The sequence below is a fragment of the Punica granatum genome, chromosome 2 (assembly GCF_007655135.1).
Source record: "Punica granatum isolate Tunisia-2019 chromosome 2, ASM765513v2, whole genome shotgun sequence".
NCBI classification, from domain to species: domain Eukaryota; kingdom Viridiplantae; phylum Streptophyta; class Magnoliopsida; order Myrtales; family Lythraceae; genus Punica; species Punica granatum.
Window position 1 is genome coordinate 11,474,684 of NC_045128.1, and position 20,628 is coordinate 11,495,311.

Sequence of the window (20,628 nt, forward strand, 5' to 3'; positions counted from 1 at the left end):
GTGATTATTATGGGCGAAATGGCCATCATCGGGTCACATGCTAATAGCTTCATGGATATCCAGGTCCCGATCAGTGGAATCAGAGGAATTCGAAGGGGACCTCTTCAGGAAACCCTCGGCCAGGCTTGAGGAACCCATCCTCGTCTTCTTCGAGTCTGCAACAGCAACATAGAGGAGGTGGAGTCGGGTTCTCTAATTCAGGAGGCTCGGGTAATGGATATTCGGGCGGCCCATCTCAACGCTCGGCCCAACTCAACCATGGGCAATGGAGGCCCAGTCATTTGGCCCAGCATTCCTTCACTCAAGGCCCAGCGAACTACACAGCAACCTAGGCCCATACGAACTCCCCAGCAGACCTTAATAAGCTGGCCCATCTTTTTTAGGCCCAATTGCAGCAGCTCATGTCGATGATATCTCGTGATGATGGTGAGGTTAATCGACTAAATGGTGAGAATTTTGTGCCTATCACTTCAAATCTCGATTGGATTATTGATTTGGGAGCGTCACGACACATGGCCGGTAGTCTGGATAATCTTTTTGATGTTACTCCTATTGATAATGGTCCAATTATTCATATTCCAAATGGAACAACGAAAACTGCCTTTATAGGCAAAGTCTCATTTGAAGTTAATATGGTTCTTCATAATGTTCTTTACGTGTTGGATTTCAATTGTAATCTATTGTCCGTGGCTCAATTATTTTGGGAACTAAATTGTAGTATACACTACATTTCTGATCTATGCTTGATTTAGGACTGGACCTCGGAGAGTACGATTGGAGTGGGTGAACTTCACGAGGGGGATCTGGCTTCTACAACGAGTATCCTCATCTTTTCATAGACTACGGGCAATGAAAGCAAACGATGAAGATATTTGGTACAAGCGGTTGTGACATCCTTCTTCTTGTATTCAGTTTGAGAATGATTCTATTTCCATGCATCATTCAGTCAATAATTCACTCCGTGACATATGTTGTCGGGCAAAACAAACACGCTCCAGTTTTACCAATAGTTCAAATAAAGCCTCTTTTCCATTTCAGTTGGTTCATTGTGACATATGAGGACCTTATGAGGTCTCATCTATTTCTGGTGCTCAATATTTTTGTCAATTGTGGGTGACTATACCCAAGCTATATGAGTTTATCTTTTACGAAATAAGTCGGAGGCACAAGGTTTTCTAATTAGTTTATGCAAGCTGGTTAGGAATCAATTTGATCAAACAGTGAAAACAGTGAGAAGCGACAATGGGTCGGAATTCATGAGTTGAGTCGTTCAAGACTATTTTTATGACAACGACATCATTCATCAAACTTCGTGCAATGATACTCCTCAACAAAATGGACTAGTTGAGCGCAAACATCATCACATTCTTAATGTAGCCCGGGCACTGATGTTCCAAGCTTCACTTCTCATAGATTTTTGGGGAGAATCTGTTTCTTCTGCGGCACACCTCATTAATCTCGCGCCTTCGAATATTTTATCAGGCAAGACACCATTCGAACTCTTTTTTCGTAAGAAACCATTGTATAGACACATTCGTATTTTCAGATGTCTATGTTATGCACATCACAACCCTCGTCTCAAGGATAAATTTGGGCCACGTTTAAGAAGGTGCATTTTTATTGGGTACTCGTTTGGAAAGAAGGGTTGGAAAGTTTATGACTTGGAGAACCGTGAGGCTTTTGTTTCTCAGGATGTTAAATTCAATGAGACCGATTTTCCTTTCAGCAATTCGGCTTCGTCCAGTTTCGGTCAGTTCGGGCGTTCGCTTTTTCGATAATTCAGGCCCAGGGGGAGTTCAGCCCAATTGAGTTTTAGGGGGAGTTCAGCCAAATTGAGCCTAGATCAACACACCATTTGCCCAGTCCATCTGCGCCCAAATCCGCCGAGCCCATTTTCGCTGAGCCAAATTCAGCTAAGCCCAGTAGCAATACTGGGCTTCGTTTGGTACAAAATAATTTTGCTGAGCCCAATCCGCCCAACTTTACTGTGCCTGCTAATTTGTCTGGCCCGATTTCTTATGTTGACCCGGCATCTACTTCCTTTACCAATCCGACGACCATATCCAACCCGATTTCTTCTTCAGCGGACACAATAGCTCATTCAAAGGCTCCGCAAAATATTTGCAAACCGAGTTGGCTTAATGATTTTGTCTCTTTACTGCTCGTTGTTTCGATTCTCTCTCCCCCCCCCCAAAAAAATCATATCACCCACTCCATCACACTCTCCAGGTACGTCTCATCCTCTCGAGCATTATCTTAATTATTTTGATATTGATGCCACCCAATTGTCATTCCTTGCTACCATTAACTCCGAAACAAAGCCAAGGACTTACTCTTAAGCTGCCAAGGATCACAGATGGCGCCTCGCCATGGCTAACGAAATTCGCGCTCGGGAGAACGGCACTTGGACCATTCAATCACTCCCTCCCGGGAAGAAACCCATCGATTGTAAGTGGATTTTTAAGATTAAATGATGAGTTGATGGCACTGTGGAACGTTACAAAGCTCGGCTCGTGGCCAAATGTTTCACTCAAGTTGAAGGTGTCGATTTTCACGAGACTTTTGCGCCAGTAGCAAAATTGGTCACGGTAATTTGTTTATTGACCATTGTTGTTGCTAAACAATGGGAGATGCATCAACTTGATGTAATAATGCCTTTCTTCATGGGGATTTGGATGAGAAGGTTTACATGTCACTTCCTCTTGGTTTTCGTTCCGCTCATCCTAATCAGGTATGTCGTTTGCGAAAGTCTTTATATGGCCTTCGTCAAGCCTCTCGCAACTAGTATTTCAAATTTGCCACAGCTCTCATTCAATATGGATTTCAACAATCCGAGGCTGATCATTCTCTATTCAATTTCTCTCATGGTGGCATATTTCTTGCGGTTCTAGTCTATGTGGATGATATGATTTTTGTGGCTAATGATTTTATCTCATGCACCAATTTAAAGAATTATCTTCACCAGTGCTTTCGCATTAAGGATCTTGGTGCCTTATCCTATTTTATGGGCATAGAGATTATTCGCAATAGTTCCAGTCTCTTTTTCAACCAGTGGAAGTACACTCTGGATATTCTTACTGAGGTCAATATGATGGGTTCTCGACCTGCTTATTTCCCTATGGTGCAACAACACCAATTGTCTATAGATAGTGGCGATCTCATTCCCAATCCGGGACAGTATCGCCGTCTCGTTGGTCGCCTCCTGTATCTCACCATCACTAGGTCGGAGCTCAGTTATCCTATTAATATTCTCTCACAATTCTTACAAGATCCTTGCCAGGGACATTGGGACGCAGCTCAACGAGTGCTCCGTTATCTCAAGCAATCCCCTAGACAAAGAATTTTTCTCTATCCAACCTCTCTATCTTTAACGACCTATTGTGATGTGGATTGGGCTAGTTGTCTAATGACTCGACGATCTTTGACTGGATATTTCATTACTTTAGGCAGAAATCCTATCTCTTGGAAGACCAAAAAGCAAACAACAGTCTCAAAGTCCTTTGTTGAAGTTGAATACCGGGACATAGCCGCGACCATCGGTGAGCTCTTATGGCTCCGTTCTCTGCTCAGCTCTCTCGGTGTTTATCATGCAGGTCCGATGCGTCTTTTCTGTGATAATCAAGCGGCTCTTCACATCACCTCTAATCCAGCCTTCTATGAGCGCACCAAGCACATTGAAATAGATTGCCATTTCATTAGGCAACATATATGCTCTAGAGCTGTAGAAACATCCCATGTGTCTATGCGCTTTCAACTGGCATACATCTTTACTGAGGCACTTGGGCGTGACCAGTTTCATTTTTTTCTCAGCAAGTTGGGAATTCAGAATTTTCATTTTCCAACTTGAGAGGGAGTATTATGGAAATATTTATTTTCCTTTGTATTTTATGTACATATCCATGTATACCATACTTAGGGACCCCTAGTTTAGCCATAGATATTGTTTTCCTTTTGTTTACCGGACCTAGATGTATACATGCCAGTCGAATGAATGAAAATAAGACAAGTTCTTCTATTCAATCCTTAATCTTGACATTCGGCGACACAATTGGAACTTCCATTACCCCCCTCATTTCTACTTAGTTTGTTTTCTTTCTTTTTCTATCGGGCTTCGACCCCGTTAACCCACCGAAAAAAATAAAATAGATATATGTCTTAATTTCACTATCTATTCCCAATAATTAATAAGATCAAATAAAAGAGTTCAATGCGCTTGTTTTTTTTTTCCACTTATGTCCTGTATATACATTTTTTTTCATTAATATTCACGGTACCACAAATTAAAACTACATTAAGAAAAAAAGATTTTAGCCGGTCAATCTCAACAAAGTATTAAAGTTGACTAAATGTAAAACTTTAGTCATACCCAATGTGATTTGGATCTGTTTATATATAAACTAGGAAACGTTCCGAGCAATGCTGCTGATATAATGAAAAGTTTCTTCCAATAATTATATTATTATACTTATTTACATTAATTTATATATATTACAATGTTTTGATAAAAAAAATTCTTAAAATTCATGCATTTCTCAACTCTCAATAAGCTCCTGGACTGTATATAAAATATATTAGCAGAAGAGATAAAAGTCAATTTTCCCCATAATTTACAATTGTTTAGCTCATTAGTTCATTCATCAAATTGGCTCATTCAACCCGCTTTCATCATTCTTTTTATATATTGTAATATCTCAATATATATATCTATTTATATGTCTAGAAGAAAAGTTGCTCGGTATCTATATTTTGTGCCCAATATGTAATTTTTGTCTCATACATATGATACATGAGAAAAGTTTCCCTCTATAGAAGATTAGGAGTATTTACAATTGGAAGTCCTGGCAAAAAATTAATAGTGTATCACAGTGGCTATTAGCAAATGCATACAATAAATTAGAATGAGTGAAAAATAATATTACTCAAGAAAATACAATAACTTAAAATGAATATCTTTTTTCCTATTTATAAAAGAAATGGTAATATTCTGGAAATTTTTATGACATAATGAAAATTAAGGAGAAAGAAGAAATATTCTACCGAAAAAAAGGAGAAACGAGAAATAAAGCGTAATTGATGAGGGTTGATTAAAAGCCTAGGAATGAAAAAAACAAAAAAGATAAAGATTAATAGCAAATTTCTAAAACACATTCATGGCACCCATATGGGATTTGATGTATATCTCAACAGAAACCTAATAAATTAATAAGATAAAACTAAAATTTGCAGCATTGGAAAAAAGCAAAAGAAAAAATATAAAGAAAAGAAGTGAAAGGAAAAATAAAAATAAAAATGATGAGTTGGCAAGTGGCTTAGCTTGGTTTGGGAGTGTTGTTGCTGGAACAAAAGTACTGAAATATAATTACTGAAAAATAAATGTTGATTTTATAATTAGTAAAAACATTTCAGAGATAACAATTTGAAACTGCTGAATTAAAATTAATATTTAAAACAGAGAATAAGCATAAATAACTTTATAATTACCTATCAATATATTGGAGAAAATCATATTTCCAAATTAACCAAACAATGATTTTGAAAAAATTCACCAAATACTACTTCTACTGAAAACTCAATAAAATAAACACTTATCCAACTGTCACCACACTCCCAAATGAAAACTTAAAGAGGTTTAAGAATGGGATTTGTTTTCCTTTCTTAGTTAATTCTGCTACTGATGATTAAATTAAATAATGGTATTTCACTTGTACGATGCCGTGGGTTGAAAAAATCTTTCATCAATTTTGGGTTTATCATTTTAGTTTTTGTGATAATTAATATGTAGTATAATTGAAACCAATGATAAAACTATTTATATATAGCAATTTTGATCCTTTGTGTCTAGATTTTTCCAAAAATTGTAGTACTTAATATTTCAAATGATATAAAAGATAACATTTCTTTCCCCAAATCTTAATTTGAATTTTCTATATTTCTACTTGGAATACCATGATAGGCCTTAGGTGGCCGTTAATCTTAAGTAAACAATCTTTCTTGCATTAGATTCGATATTCATTGAAAGCATATATCAACCTAGGCCAAGTTAATACATAAATAAGAATTAGTCTCGAGTCAATATATCAGTCTAATATTGCGTTTCACGAAAAAAAAATGAGGACATTTTTAAGTTCATAAATAAAAAGAGATTAAATTGGTGATGAATTGAAATAGGTTTTTTTTATCATCGTGGGTTGGTCTGAGATGGTTTGACGATTTTTATCCTTATGTAAGTTCTTGGGTGCAAGTATTGTGATTGGAATGTGAGAGCTTTATCTGTTAGTGAGTTGACCTCCCTCGAACCAAATTAATCATACTCACTGAGTTTTCGTATATCAAGTGGTACACACCGGATTCGAAAACACTAAAAAAGGGGAATTTTAAGAAAAATAAAAATGTAAAAGAAAAACAAAGAGGAAGCGAGGGGGAGCATGGGTCTGATATTCATTAAAATTATATTGTGGCTGAGCCAAGTTAATACCTAAATAAAAATTAGTTCAAGTCAATATATTAGTCTAATATTGCTTTTCATCGAAAAAATGAGGATTGGGAGAGATTAAACCCCTCCCAAAAATATGTTAGTCTAATATTGCGACTTTTGGGTCCGCTGGCGACTTCGCCTACGGCGGTGGTGGCCAGTGTTCGGACTCCCACCAACCCTCTCCAGCTTCAACTGTAAAAGAACGAGAACAAAATAGTTGCAGAAAATTTGAAATAGGGACATGAGCATTTTCGTCTTTTCTAGCAAAACATTGTCCCAATCCACCTTTTAACCCATCCCTTAGATGGGATTAGCTCCTTAATTATTTTATCGTGATGACTCCCAAACCTAATCCCCATTCTATCGGCACCAAACATTGATTTAGGATTTTAGAAATCTTATCCTAGTCTATCAAATGTGGCCTATGTAGAAAACATTCGTGGAGATTTACTATAAACATGTATGCATATCTAATGTCAGGTTCGCATTTCTCCAAATATATGATATATATATATATATATAAACATATATATATGCATACATATCTCATAGATATATTTATCCTCCTGATATATAAGTTGCGGAAAGTAAATCAACAATAAATTCATTGAGTGTTGGATGTCCGAAGATGGTTGAAGATCAATCTCCTGTATATATATATATATACTAATATAAATACAAACATGTAAACAGGGATTGGGCAATGATAACATGCGCCCTTAGATGAAACATGGGTTAAATTACCCACAACAGGGCAATGGGTTTGATTTATATAGGGGGGCATGACGGCCTCAGCTTATGTCATAATATTAGTTTAGATCTTTCGATTCGTTCCTTCATATACACGCACACTCATATATATATATATATATATCTAAATTTGACAACACCCTGTTGAATAGGGACAAAATTTACTAATTCCTATGTTAATACACCATATGAAACTTAAATGATAAGATTTAACATTAAATTTTAAGAATCCATATCCATCCATATTATCCATCTATTTATATATATAAAGTTGTGTCCATCCTAATAAATAGGGACAGAATAGTAAATGTATTAATAAATTACTATGCAATATAGCTTTTAAATCACAATAATATTAGTAATAATTATAAAGAAATAAATATATCTAACAGTAAATGTCATAAAAAAATTAATATGCAATATATAAATTAAATAATATTATTATTGTAAAAAAATAAATATATCCAATAGTAAATGCCTTAATAAATTAATATACAATATGAAAACTAAATAGTAATTATTATTGTCCATAAAGAAATAAATATATCCAAAGAAATATATTAATCACTTATCGTTATTTCATAATTTCAAGGATTTCATTCGTAAATAATTGTTCATAATCTTAAGGAAAGGGAATTATTTAAAATCTAAAAATAAATTTTAAAAGTTCAATCAAGAAATGTCACATCGAACCCATTTTATCAGAAATTATTCAAACTCGCTAAACATAATACATTAAATGTGATTGAGAATAGAAATAAGCTTAATACTAACTATAAAAATTGATAGACTTTATGATTATTATTCATTAATTAATTAAAGATAAGGAATCTAAATTTTTAAGATTTTGAAATTATTTTTCTATAAATCAGATTGATGATCGTGATTATGTATATGAAGTGTCTTACATGAATTATTTCCTGAAACTCCTCAATTAATATTATTTAGCGTGGATTTGAAATTTACCCTTTTGAAGTTTATATAGCATAAAAAATAAATTTTCTATACATTAACATAATTGTAAAACGATATCAATTAGTGTCTTCATATATAAATTTTTATGATGAAATTTTATTTATAAAATCCATGCAATACATGAGTTCAATAACCTAGTATATAAGTAAAATTGACTCCTACATCATTAAATGCTTTTTCATTTATAACACAAAATTATTAAAATAATTTATTTATAAAAATAAATGAGATGACTTGAAATGATTTATATATTTCATATAATTTCTTATTATTTTATATGAACTTATTGTAATATAAAAATAAAAATGAATTATTTCAAAAAAGGATATCATAAAATGTTATATTTAAAAAAATACGTATTCAAATTTTTGTAAATATGTAATATACAACGATTATTGTATGAAACATAAAATTGGTATTGAAAATAGTTTACTTTGTTAAAAAGTAAATATATTTTTCAAAAATCAGGCTAATTATTGTAAGAAATGATATATACATGCGTGTGTATTAAAATGAACATATATATACAATGCAAATGATATAAAACTACACATAAATTAATTAATTAATTAATTATATAATTTATAAAAAATTATGATCTTATAAAAGAAAATTTTATGACATAACGTTATGAACTTAAGCTCATAAATAAAATAAAAATAAAACTTAAAAATACGGATCTCCTAAACAATGTTTTAAAATGAACGAAACAAATGTTCACCCAAAAAATTAATATATGCGATAGATCTATATTAACAATTAATTTAAAAATGAGATACAAATTAATTGAAATAGTTAATTTTAAATTATTATTATAATCATCAACTTACTCTAATTTATAACAAAAAACTATTGAAGATTGTTATTTAAAAATAAAATTAAAAATTATTTTTTAATAAGAGAATTGATGTTTCAAAATGTGAATAATTGCAATAATAAATGATATAGAGATATATGAAAATGAACCCGTGCAATGCACGGAACAAAAAAACTAGTCATATAGTAAAATTGACTCCACTTTGCTTTAAGTAGGGTCATAGTTAGTAAGGTTAAAATAATCAATTCATAATTACATAACAATGAAATATTTAATTTGATATTATTATATGGATAGGGATTAAATAAATATATAATATAATGCTTATTAAGTGGGACTGTTTGTTGCAAAATAGTAAAATTAGCCTAATTTTATTATCTAATTATCACATGAAACTTGAAATTAATTATTAAAAATATTTTAGTGTGTTAAGAAGGCAATATGTTTTTGAAAATTCAAAATAATGTTATAAAAATGATATATAATTTTTTAAAATTATAAATAAAAATATAATTTTTAAAAAGTTCTAATCTTATAAATGAAAAATATTATGATATAGCGCTATGAGCTTAAACTCATAAATATAATTTTCAAAAAGGTTGTGGTCTTATAAATGAAAAATATTATGATATAATGCTATGAACTTAAACTTATAAATAAAACTAAAAATAACATTTTAAAAGTAAGAATCTCATAAATATTGTTTAAAAAATGAGAAAAATGAAGTTTCATTGTAATTACTAAACTTAATATATGTCAATCTATATTGATAATTAACAAAACTATGATGATGCATATCAATTGAAATAAATAGTTTCAAAATATTATTATAATAATTAACTTGCTATGTGGCAAAAAAAAATAACTTATTCTTATTTTTAACAAAAAAAATGTTAAGATAAATATTTAAAATTATATTTAATAATTGAAAATTTTTATTATTTTTAGTTAGAAAATCTGGGTTTCAAAATGTAAATTATTACGATAAGAAATGGTATATGAATATATGAAAACAAACTCGTGGAATGCACGAGATATTGAGCTAGTTATAACTAATCTTATAAGAACAGTAAAATCCTTACTAATTCCTATGTTAATACACCATATGAATTAAATGATAACATTTAATTTTAAAATTTAAGAATTATAACTAATCTTATAAAAACTTAGTTAAGTACATCTTCATTCAAGTTATTGGGTCATTTTATCTAAAAGTATTCATATTTATAAAAGTTAATATATGGAATATTAGTTATAATAAAGTGCAAGCAAATAATGAAATTAAAAATTATGATTGGTTTTAAGAGCATAATTTTTTCATAAATTAACTAAAGACATGTTGTAATTGTATAGCGGTATCAGAAAATATATTTTCAGGGTACAATTTTATCTAAAAGTATTCAAATCCTGAATTAATTTTTTAAGAAATTAAATTGATAATTATAGTGATATATATATATTAGATGAATTCATTATTTAAGGACTTCTGATATATATTTGATATATATTTCTCTATTACAAGTCTGAATTTACTGCATTAAAATTTATACAATAAGAAAAATTACATGTTAACAGAAACTATATATTAAAGTAATCTTAATTTTTTTTTTGAAAATTATATTGATGATTGCAATGATGCATATATTACATGAATTTCTTACTTAACAACTTTTGATATATATTCTTCTATTACAAGTCTAAATTTACATATATATGTTTATATATATATATATTTTCACATGCTAATGCAAACTATAAATTAAAAAATTTAAATTTTGAATTAATTTTCTTAGATATTAAATTGATAGGTTAAATAAAAAAATTCAAATTTTCAAAAAAGTCGCAATTCCATATAAATTTGGTTTGTAATGAAAAAAGCCATATGTTTTTGCTCCTAAAGTCAGCCCCGGCTAGCATCTCCTCTCATGGACCATTTCTGAGAAATTTTTAAAATATATTTTTTTAAATTACAAATTAAAATTTGGAACAAAACTGTGACTTTTTTGAAAACTTAGGTTATTTTTGTAAAGAAAAGAGAATATGATCAGATTATGTGTAAATTTTGTGGGTCTCGTGAAGTCCACGTAGGCAAATAGATTGCAAACTTAACATAATGATAACAGAAAGTCAAATCTGAGACGATTCTCAAAACATGCGATTTTTTTTGTTACAAAACAAAATTTAGGACAAAACTGAGATATTTTACAAAACTTAAATTTTTTGTGTAATTTGCCATATATTATATATATATATTCTTTTATTATAAGTTTGAAATTGCCCCCATTAAAATTTAAGCAATATAGAAAATAAACTTATTACAAGTTAATAAAAATTATGAATATATACCAATTATTGTTGTTATATTTAAACTTTTGTAATAATTTTTTTATAAAATCCGTATAATGCACGGGTCTAGATAACTATGGGAAATATTTTGATCAAGTCACGGAAGGTCAAGTCACTCCTCTGACCGTTAAATCTTCATTGTTGTGCCTTCTTCCTTCACTTTTTGGAAGATCCAACGGGAGGCCCCAGATGGATCTCTCTTGACTTTAGGGAACAATTTCTGGATAACTAGTGATAATATAAAAGGGTCATTGGCCTTTACTAGTATTGATCAATGAACAGATAACCTTTTGACATTGGAATTTGCTCTTTCGAGACTTCACTAAAATGCGAAAGAGCAAAGCCTTTGCGGCTTGCTGTGAACATAATTTAAACATCACGAATGGAAAGTCCTGCAGTCAAAATACAGAATAGAGGGAAATTTTGAAACCCTGAGCAAAACAAGACGACTGAAATTGGGGGCAATTGATGGACATCCCCCCCGCTACAAGTGGGAGCAAAGTGGGCCACTTGCCTGTTGATTAGGGTTTCTTGCCTATGCTTATCAACACTGCGAGGAACAAGAAAAGGGAGAGAGGAAAATGAACAAAGGGAACAAAGAGATTCTCATAGACAGAATGTTCATAGAAGAGGAGATTTTGATGGCTCCCAAAACAGTATACTCGATAAATGTAAAATAGACGTCTTATTTTTTATCAACAATATCATAAAAAAAAACTATTTAAGATGATACGTGTATTTTTTATCAACAATATCATAAAAAAAGAACTTAAGATGATACGTGTATTATAAGCAAATAGAAGAGAAATTTAGGGAAAATTCAGAGTGAAATTTTTCATCAATCTACAATTTATGTACATCAATTTACTTGTAGAAACATATTCTAATAGCTTTCAAATTTCAATTCTAATGACTAATTTGAAAACAATTGTAAAATTACATTACATAATCAATATTAAAAGTCGTCCATCGCCAATAGGGTGTAGGGACTTTTCTCCACTCGCCTCTTCTTCTTCTTCTTCTTCTTCTTCTTCTTTTTCCCGATTTTTGAAATTTTTATTCTTTCAAATTTCCTATTTTTTTTAGTGTTTTCAAATACGATCCAAATAAAAGTACCACCTAATGTGATCGACACTTTATCGGTACCACGTAATCCATTTGACACTTTATGCTAAACGATCTGATTATTAGGTCAACGGATTACGCCCTTTTAATGTTTCCAAATCCGCCGCGAATAAAGATCCACATAATTCGGTCAACACATTATATCAAAACGATCCGATTGTTAGGTCGATGCATTACGCCCAGTGTTTTCAAATTCGATTCTAGTAAGGTTCCATGTAATTCAGTAGACGCTTTACTCAAAACGATATGATCGTTAGGTCAATTGTAACATCCCGACTTTTATAGTGCTTTTATAAGTACATGTTCACATATTAATAGTTTTCATTAGATTTATTCATTGATTACTGATATGATTTTTAATTTTAAGAAGATAAGTATTAAACTTGACTTTCCATGTGTCATCATCCATTTTATTGTTATTAGCTCATCCAATTTTAAAGTGCCACATATCCATCTCGATCCATTTCCACCGCCTTACCCACTTCTTTAAATTGCAAATCCCCATCTCGGCCATTCTTCATTCCATTTGCTAAATTTCAACATAATGAGAGAGCCACAGAGAGATTGAATGGCCGAGAGGGAAAATGGAAAAAAAAATGGAAAAATAGGAAATGATCAGTTTTTCGAGGTTTTGATGTTCGGGGACTTCACGGTGAGTAACCTATTATTAAACTAGTACTTTTATTATCATTATGTCGGTATTTTTAAAACTGCATTGTCATAACCATGTCAATGTCACGGATCATGCATGTATTTTTATATAATCGATTATGATATTTGAAAATGAGAAGTTGCATTTTTATATAATCGATTATGATATTTGAAAATGAGAAGTGAGGTATTGAGTTGTGTATATGAGATTGATGGGAGTCGGTGAGTCCTGTGGCGCCCGAAGCCAGTCATAAGCCGAGCAGTAGGAAAGGGTTGCCTGGAACAGAGAAGCTGCCAGTGTGGAGCCGCCATTTTGATCGGGAGCTGGAATGGGGCGCAGGGACGATCTGAGTTTTGGAAGTCTCGACGATATTTTTATGATATTAGGTTGTGGTTATTCATTGAGCGTCAAGCTCACCCCCCCAAATATATTCTCAATGTTTTACAGGTTAAAAATGGCGGTGGATCATGGCCTTTTATCGGGAATTTTACTCGGCCAATCGAATTTGTAATTATCTGAATATTCATAATTTGTATGAAAATTCATGTGTAATTATCGATTTTTATCGTAGTAAAATTTTCGGATTTTACATCAATGCATTACACTTTTTTGGTGTTTTTAAATTCGACGCGAATAGAGTTCCAGTAATTTGGTTGACGCGTTATGCCAAACGATCCGATTGGTAAGTCGACGTGTTACGCCCTTTTAGTGTCTTCAAATCTGACCCGAATAATGTACCACGTAATCCAGTTGACACGTTATGCCACATGTTGCAATCGTTATAGTCGAACCATTTCCAAAAAAATATTCTTACCCAAACTTTTATCTAGAAAAGTTGGAAGAAATTACATATTAGAAGTACTAGATATACAAATTATGATATATATATATATATATATTTTTTTATTTTAGTTCGTGAATACAAAATCTTTTTTGTCTACCATTTTTTTTTATTTTCTTCTTTTGTCCAGTATTTCTTAAACTTCAGCCGACAAGGTAACCCAATTGATCGATCGGGTCAAATGACCCGATCATTATGGTTGTACCAGCTATTCTTTAAAAAAATATAATATCACATTTTTCATCCATATGGTATACAAGTTTTTCTCATTTTTTTCCAATTACTATAGAATCTGACACAATACATTTTACTTTATTATTTCTATCTATGTTATCTTCTTCTAAAGAGTTATAGATATATCATGTACTTTATTTTTCTTTACGAGTTTTCATTCATAGACAATGACTTTCTTTGCCTATATTGTATCTTTCTTAGAAATTATACTAATTAAACACATACTTTTTTTAATTATAAGTAATACTTTATCTCCCTTTATTCATATGAAATAATCCAACGATGCAAATGACTTCGTTGTTAATTTAATTTTCATAAATTTATAAAATGCAAACATTTTTCATTTTTTTAAGTCCACCATGTCTTGATTTATGTAATATTATTTTCAAATCTTATTCGTTCATCTCATTTTAAGGGCAAAACAATGAGCTTTATATTTAAGACTCAATCTATTTAACACATTAACACACACTCCATGAAATAAAAATAATAATATCATATATGATAACATGAATTATATACAATGGAGTTAAGCTAACATTCATATTTAAAAATTAAGAAGAAAATATGGACGTATATGAGGAATGAATTCCACCATCTGTCAACTAAAAATTTTAGATTGATCATTTGCCCATAATAATAATTATCCTTCATTATAAACTCTTATATAATGGGAGAATGCTATCTTTTATATTTGGGCAAATTACAAAAAAAAAAAAAACCAAATTTTGTAAAAAGTCTCAGTTTTGTCTTAAATTTTGTTTTGTAACAAAAAAACCATAAGTTTTCTAAAATATCTCAAAAATGACATCCGTTATAACTTTCGTCAATTTTTGCTGCTGATGGTGGGTCTCTTTAACAGTCCACGTAGGTCACACGTAGGCAAAAATTGACGGAAGTTATAACAGAGGTCATTTTTGAGACATTTTAGAAAACTTATGGTTTTTTCTGTTACAAAACAAAATTTAGGACAAAACTGAGACATTTTACAAAATTTGGGTTTTTTTTGTAATTTACCCTTTTATATTCTATGAAATATTAATTAGTGTCATCTTTTCAAAAAATTAGATTATTTACATAATAGAGAGTTTGAAATTTTTACTAATAAGTAGTCTTATTATTAGTTTCAATTATACATTATATTGATTATTATATAAACCACTATAATGAACCAAAATATTAAACAAAAATTTTCTACTGTGGCACCTCGCGGGATCGCCGCCCCTAGTTCATAATTTTTTATTATAAAAAGTATGTAATCTTAAAATCAATCATATTAATTAGACTTATTTTACATATCCATTGAAATTGAACGAGTGTTCTTGAAAATAATCCATGCAAAGTTACTTTGATATCTACGTTATATTAAATAAGGGAAAATGACAGTGGTGGTCCTATAAGTTTGTCAATTTTTGACATCGAGTCCTAAATATTTCACTTCGGAAAAACAAGTCCTAAAAGGCTTGAAAAATGTCAGTGTTGGTCCTAAATCTAACTGACCGTTATCGTCTACCTGCGTGGACCTAACATCGTCAAGTTGGCCGTTACTCTGATGACGTGACACGTTCCTATTGGATTTGTGAGAAATTTTCGATGCATTCACCGAGCTGCTCTTGCTCCCTTGCTTTTGTTTTCGAGCTTGCATTCTTTACAAAATAATACAAAACATCCGTCGAGGAAAAAAATGATTACACATTCTTTATAGAGAAGCTAAATTAAAGTTCACCTCCACGATTTCGAAAGTCTGGAAGAAAATGGAAGCTATGGAAGATATCGGAAGCTACAGAGCACCGAGATTCCACATTTGGAAGAAATTTCAAGTCGGATTGGGGAAAGGAAGAGAAGAGCGAGAATCCGGAAGTTTTAGGGTTTCGACCCGAATTGAACTTTTTAGGTTTCAACCTGAGATTTCGAGTTTTCTATTCGGGTCAAGGGTGCCACGTCATCATTTAATAGACACGTCGAAGGAGTTGACGGCGTTAAATCCACGGTGGCAGGTCAGTAACGGAAGCGGACGGATAGGACCACCGTTGACATTTTTTCAAACCTTTTAGACCAATTCTGACACTTTTCTAAAATTTTTAGGACTTGATTTTTTGAAATGAAACTTTTAGAATTCAATGTCAAAAATTGACAAATATTTAGGACCAGCAGTGTCATTTTCCCTATTAAATAAGTATATCTTGAAAATAACCCACGCAAAGAAAAAAAAACTAGTATTATATATATTCATCGATTTTCCTTTTTAATTAATGTTAATAATTTGAATTGAAAATATTCAAATCTTGTCGGAGCAGAGACTCTCCTTCTCTTCAATTCATTGTTCAGGGAAAAAAAAAAGGAGGAAGAAAGAAGTCGAGCAAAGGTTTCTCCACTGAGCTGCGCCGGCCGTGCTCTAGTTTCAGCATTGACTGTCTGGAGCTCTGAAGATGATGCATTAAACCCATCAAAATCTTCTCTTTTGTACTTCACTGTCCAACTGGGGAAGCATCCTTCTAGGGTTTCGCTGGCCGAAGCACAGTCTTGTCTTTCTGGGTCTCCGGGAGTTTCTCTTTGGCCGGTGAATCGGTAAGCATTGAAGCCCTTTAAGCCTAACGCTCTCGTTTTCTCTGCTTCCCCGGCAAAGTAACGTTTGAACGGTTTTCTGGGCTATTGCTGAATTTCCGCGGTCGCGTTGACTAAGACAAGAACTGGGTCTGGATCGTGTGCTTCTGTTTCTGGTGCCGACATTGTTTCTATGTGGAACTATGTTTCAGGGATGTCTGTAATTTTTTAAAGATTTACCGAAAATTCCTTTTTTTTTTTTTCAGTCTTGTAAGATTCGGGTAAATATTGGGAGGTTCTCTTGTTTCGGGTGCAGGACACTTTCATCTGATATTTGATATCTTTGTATAGGGTGATATCACACTTTGTGCTTTATCCGAATTTGCCGTTCTGCTGGTGATTTTTTGCTTCCACGATCACGAAACAGGACTGAAGGAAATGCACTGTGCTTTTGCGGAGGTTGTATTCAGTTTGAGATGTATTAGGTGGGAGTAGGTCGGTAATTGGAAATGGGCTCGCTGTTTAGATATCAAACTGTTTTCCAGAAGAGAAATCGGAGATGGCTATTAGCTGTTGTTGCGGTTGCATCGACCCACTTAATGCTCCAGTCCCTGCTGCTTCCTTATGGCAATGCTCTTCGTTCGCTATTACCTGATCGCAAAGCTTCAGTTGAAGAAGATGGGAGCTTCTTTCCTGGGATTTCTTCTTCTTCGAAATCCTCGGTGGCTCGCAATCCTCTTACAGTAGTAAATGCTTCGGAACCAACTAAGGCTTTCGTCTTAGTTGGGACTGCAAAAGGCTCTGGTGATCTTAATGCGGGAGATGGCCATCATAGTACCATCGAACTTAATGCTGATGATAAGTCCAATAATGTGTCTTCTTTGTCCGGGTTTACAGACAGTGTCGAATCGCTGGCTATGGGAGGCCAAGGTGGTAATCTTGTCCCTGAAATGGGTGGAGATATCGCTTTGCTGCAGACTCTGGTTAGAAATGAGAGTCTGCTATCAGATGGTTCCGCTGCAATCGATTCTCCAGTTGTAACTTCTCCGTCTAACATCAGTTTTGTTGAAGACCCAAAGTTAAATGAGATGGGTTCTGTTGGTTCCTCAAATGCTTCAGAGAGTGCTATAACTGCTTCCAAGAATGAATTATTGGTAATAAGTTCTCCTGGAAAGAAGAAGATGCGGTGTGATATGCCACCCAAATCAGTTACTACAATTGAGCAGATGGAACGCATATATGTACGAAACCGAGCTTCTTCGCGATCTATGGTATGAACCTTTATAGTCACAATACTAAGTTGTCCTAGCAATACAGTAGATTTTGCAGGAGATGTAACTAATTTCATGTTTCTAGAGACCAAGATGGTCCTCAGTGAGGGACAAGGAACTCTTGGCTGCGAGGAAGGAAATTGAGAATGCTCCAATTGCTGTTGGAGATCAAGAACTCTATGCCTCGCTATATCGAAACATTTCCATGTTTAAAAGGTAAAGCAAAACTTGATCATATTGGACATCAATATGATTACTTTGCACTTCATGGCACAATCAACATTTCTTGTAATTTACAAATTCAACCTTGTTTTGTCTTGTTCTCTCATTTATTGAAATAATGGATAATGGAAAAGTGAAAATTTCTCTAGTTTTCATGAATGCAGTCTTCAGCGAAAATGAGTTCTGATGATTCATGTGACCATGCTTTTGCAGGAGCTATGAACTTATGGAACGCATACTCAGAGTCTACGTATATAAGGAAGGGCAGAAACCCGTGTTCCATCAAGCGATACTCAAGGGATTATATGCCTCTGAGGGGTGGTTTATGAAGCTAATGGAGGGGAACAAGCAGTTTGTCGTAAAAGACCCTCGAAGGGCTCACCTATTTTACATGCCATTCAGCTCCCGAATGTTGGAGTATAAAGTGTATGTCCGGAACTCTCACAATCGAACAAACTTGCGTGAATACTTGAAGCAGTACACTGATATGATATCAAGAAAATATCCGTTTTTCAACCGAACAGGTGGATCCGATCACTTTCTGGTTGCATGCCATGACTGGGTATGCTATTTCTTCCTCCCTGCCTTTTTTCCTTTTCTTTTCGATATTTTGAAGTGGAGTAAGTTGGTCTATGTTTTAAAGGAGGCTAGAAGTTTCTTTTTAGGTGGGTAAACAAGCTTACCTCTTTTTGTGGCTCTCCTGCAATACACCGGCATGCTTGGAAAATTAGTCGTGCAGTTTGCATTCTCCTCTGTTTGCTATATTCTCATAATAGATTGGTTGCATTCTTACTGCTGCTTGATTTGTCTACCTGCTCTCTTCACTCTTTAATCAATTTACGTTTTAAAAGTTAATTATTTTGGAGAATCATTACGGTTTTCTGTTTTATTACATGATTGAAAATTTTCAAAAATAGAGACAGTTTTCATGCTATTGTTTGAAAAGATAAGTCATCTTTCTCCTTTTTTAAGAAATAATAATTTAAGAAAGAAAACCAAACAGTCTCCAGATTTGCACTATCAAAAAGATACTGATTTTTGAAGTTCCAAATGCATCTTGACTTGATCAATCTCATACTCAGGCTCCTTACGAGACGAGGCACCACATGGAGCGATGCATCAAGGCCCTCTGCAACGCTGACGTGACCCAAGGATTCAAAATCGGGCGTGACGTCTCTCTCCCTGAGACATACGTCCGATCTGCAAGAAATCCACTCAGAGATCTTGGAGGCAAACCTCCTTCTAAGAGGCACATCCTCGCTTTCTACGCGGGTAATTTGCACGGTTATTTCCGTCCGATCCTGCTCAAGCATTGGAAGGACAAGGACCCCGACATGAAGATCTTCGGCCCGATGCCCCCTGGAGTTGCAAGCAAAATGAACTACATCCAACATATGAAGAGCAGCAAGTATTGCATCTGCCCCAAGGGGTATGAGGTAAACAGCCCAAGGGTGGTCGAGGCCATATTTTATGAATGTGTCCCTGTGGTAATTTCCGATAATTTTGTCCCACCGTTCTTTGAGGTTCTTGATTGGAGCGCATTCTCTGTAATTCTGGCGGAGAAGGAGATCCCTAACTTGAAGACAATTCTGGCATCCATTCCTGAAGAAAAGTACAGGGAGATGCAGCTCCGGGTTAGGAAGGTCCAACAGCATTTCCTCTGGCATGCGAAGCCCGTGAAGTACGACCTCTTCTATATGACCCTTCATTCGATTTGGTATAACCGAGTGTTTCAGGTAAAGCCAAGATGATGTAAAAGGTGCTTGTGATTGTCTCTAATCAGTTGTATGTAAATGTTTTGTGATCTGTACATATTTCTTTGTACGATCTTCTTGCGAAAGAAATCCGGAATAAGAAAGATTTTGTACTGAAATTCTTCCTGTCAATTTACGGAATCATTGTTGAGTGAAGCTTGGTGTGTTATGCTTCCTATGGTGGTGTGTGGCAAAGCACTAATTGAATGCTAAAATTAAAATCTTAAACACTTAATTGATTTAAGCTTGTTTGGTAAATGTTCTAATTTTTTCTTTTTTATGAACTTGGGGCTCAAGCCAAAATTAAGAAAAGTTAAACAATACAAAGCACGTGTTTGTTTGGACTTAAATTAAGTACTCAAAATTAAGTGTTGAAAATTTAATCACCTAAGAGAATAAGTACTTCATTGATTAAGTCAAAATTATTTGGTAAAATAGTGTTGAAATTGTGTAGTTTTCAAGAGTTATTATATTTATATCATAGCCCAATATTTACTCTTTTTACACTTTGACCCTAGATTTTTTTTATTTCAATTACTAAAAAATAAAAAATGAAAAAAAAGGGGAGAACATAGTGAGATTGGAGAGGGAAGGGCAGTGGTGGCTTTGGTCCCGGCTACCA

General features: G+C 33.2%; 1 protein-coding gene and 1 long non-coding RNA gene across 3 annotated transcripts; both read left to right on the top strand.

Annotated features, from left to right (window-relative positions):
- The first annotated feature begins 13,015 nt into the window (after window positions 1-13,015).
- On the top strand, window positions 13,016-13,703 carry LOC116197420. The gene is made up of 2 exons (XR_004155035.1): window positions 13,016-13,140; window positions 13,588-13,703. It is a non-coding gene; the product is annotated as an uncharacterized LOC116197420 (long non-coding RNA).
- Window positions 13,704-16,498: 2,795 nt separating this feature from the next.
- LOC116197172 (probable glycosyltransferase At3g07620) lies at window positions 16,499-20,162 on the top strand. 2 transcript variants are annotated; one of them, XM_031527228.1, is made up of 5 exons: window positions 16,499-16,783; window positions 17,111-18,030; window positions 18,116-18,246; window positions 18,466-18,814; window positions 19,335-20,162. In XM_031527228.1, the coding sequence occupies exons 2-5, from the start codon at window positions 17,269-17,271 to the stop codon at window positions 20,001-20,003; spliced, it is 1,911 nt and encodes a 636-aa protein (XP_031383088.1). In that variant the 5' UTR covers window positions 16,499-16,783; window positions 17,111-17,268; the 3' UTR covers window positions 20,004-20,162. The 2 variants fall into 2 exon arrangements, with proteins under 2 accessions (XP_031383088.1, XP_031383087.1); XM_031527227.1 differs by having other exon boundaries at window positions 17,187-18,030; window positions 19,335-20,003.
- Window positions 20,163-20,628: the final 466 nt, after the last annotated feature.

What these genes read in the sequence shown, in the direction of transcription:
- LOC116197172 (XM_031527228.1), top strand. Translation starts at nt 17,269, where the DNA reads ATGGGCTCGCTGTTTAGATATCAAACTGTTTTCCAGAAGAGAAATCGG. An exon ending in GAGCTTCTTCGCGATCTATG is followed by an intron (nt 18,031 to 18,115) that starts GTATGAACCTTT and finishes TCATGTTTCTAG; the next exon opens with AGACCAAGATGGTCCTCAGT. An exon ending in AACATTTCCATGTTTAAAAG is followed by an intron (nt 18,247 to 18,465) that starts GTAAAGCAAAAC and finishes ATGCTTTTGCAG; the next exon opens with GAGCTATGAACTTATGGAAC.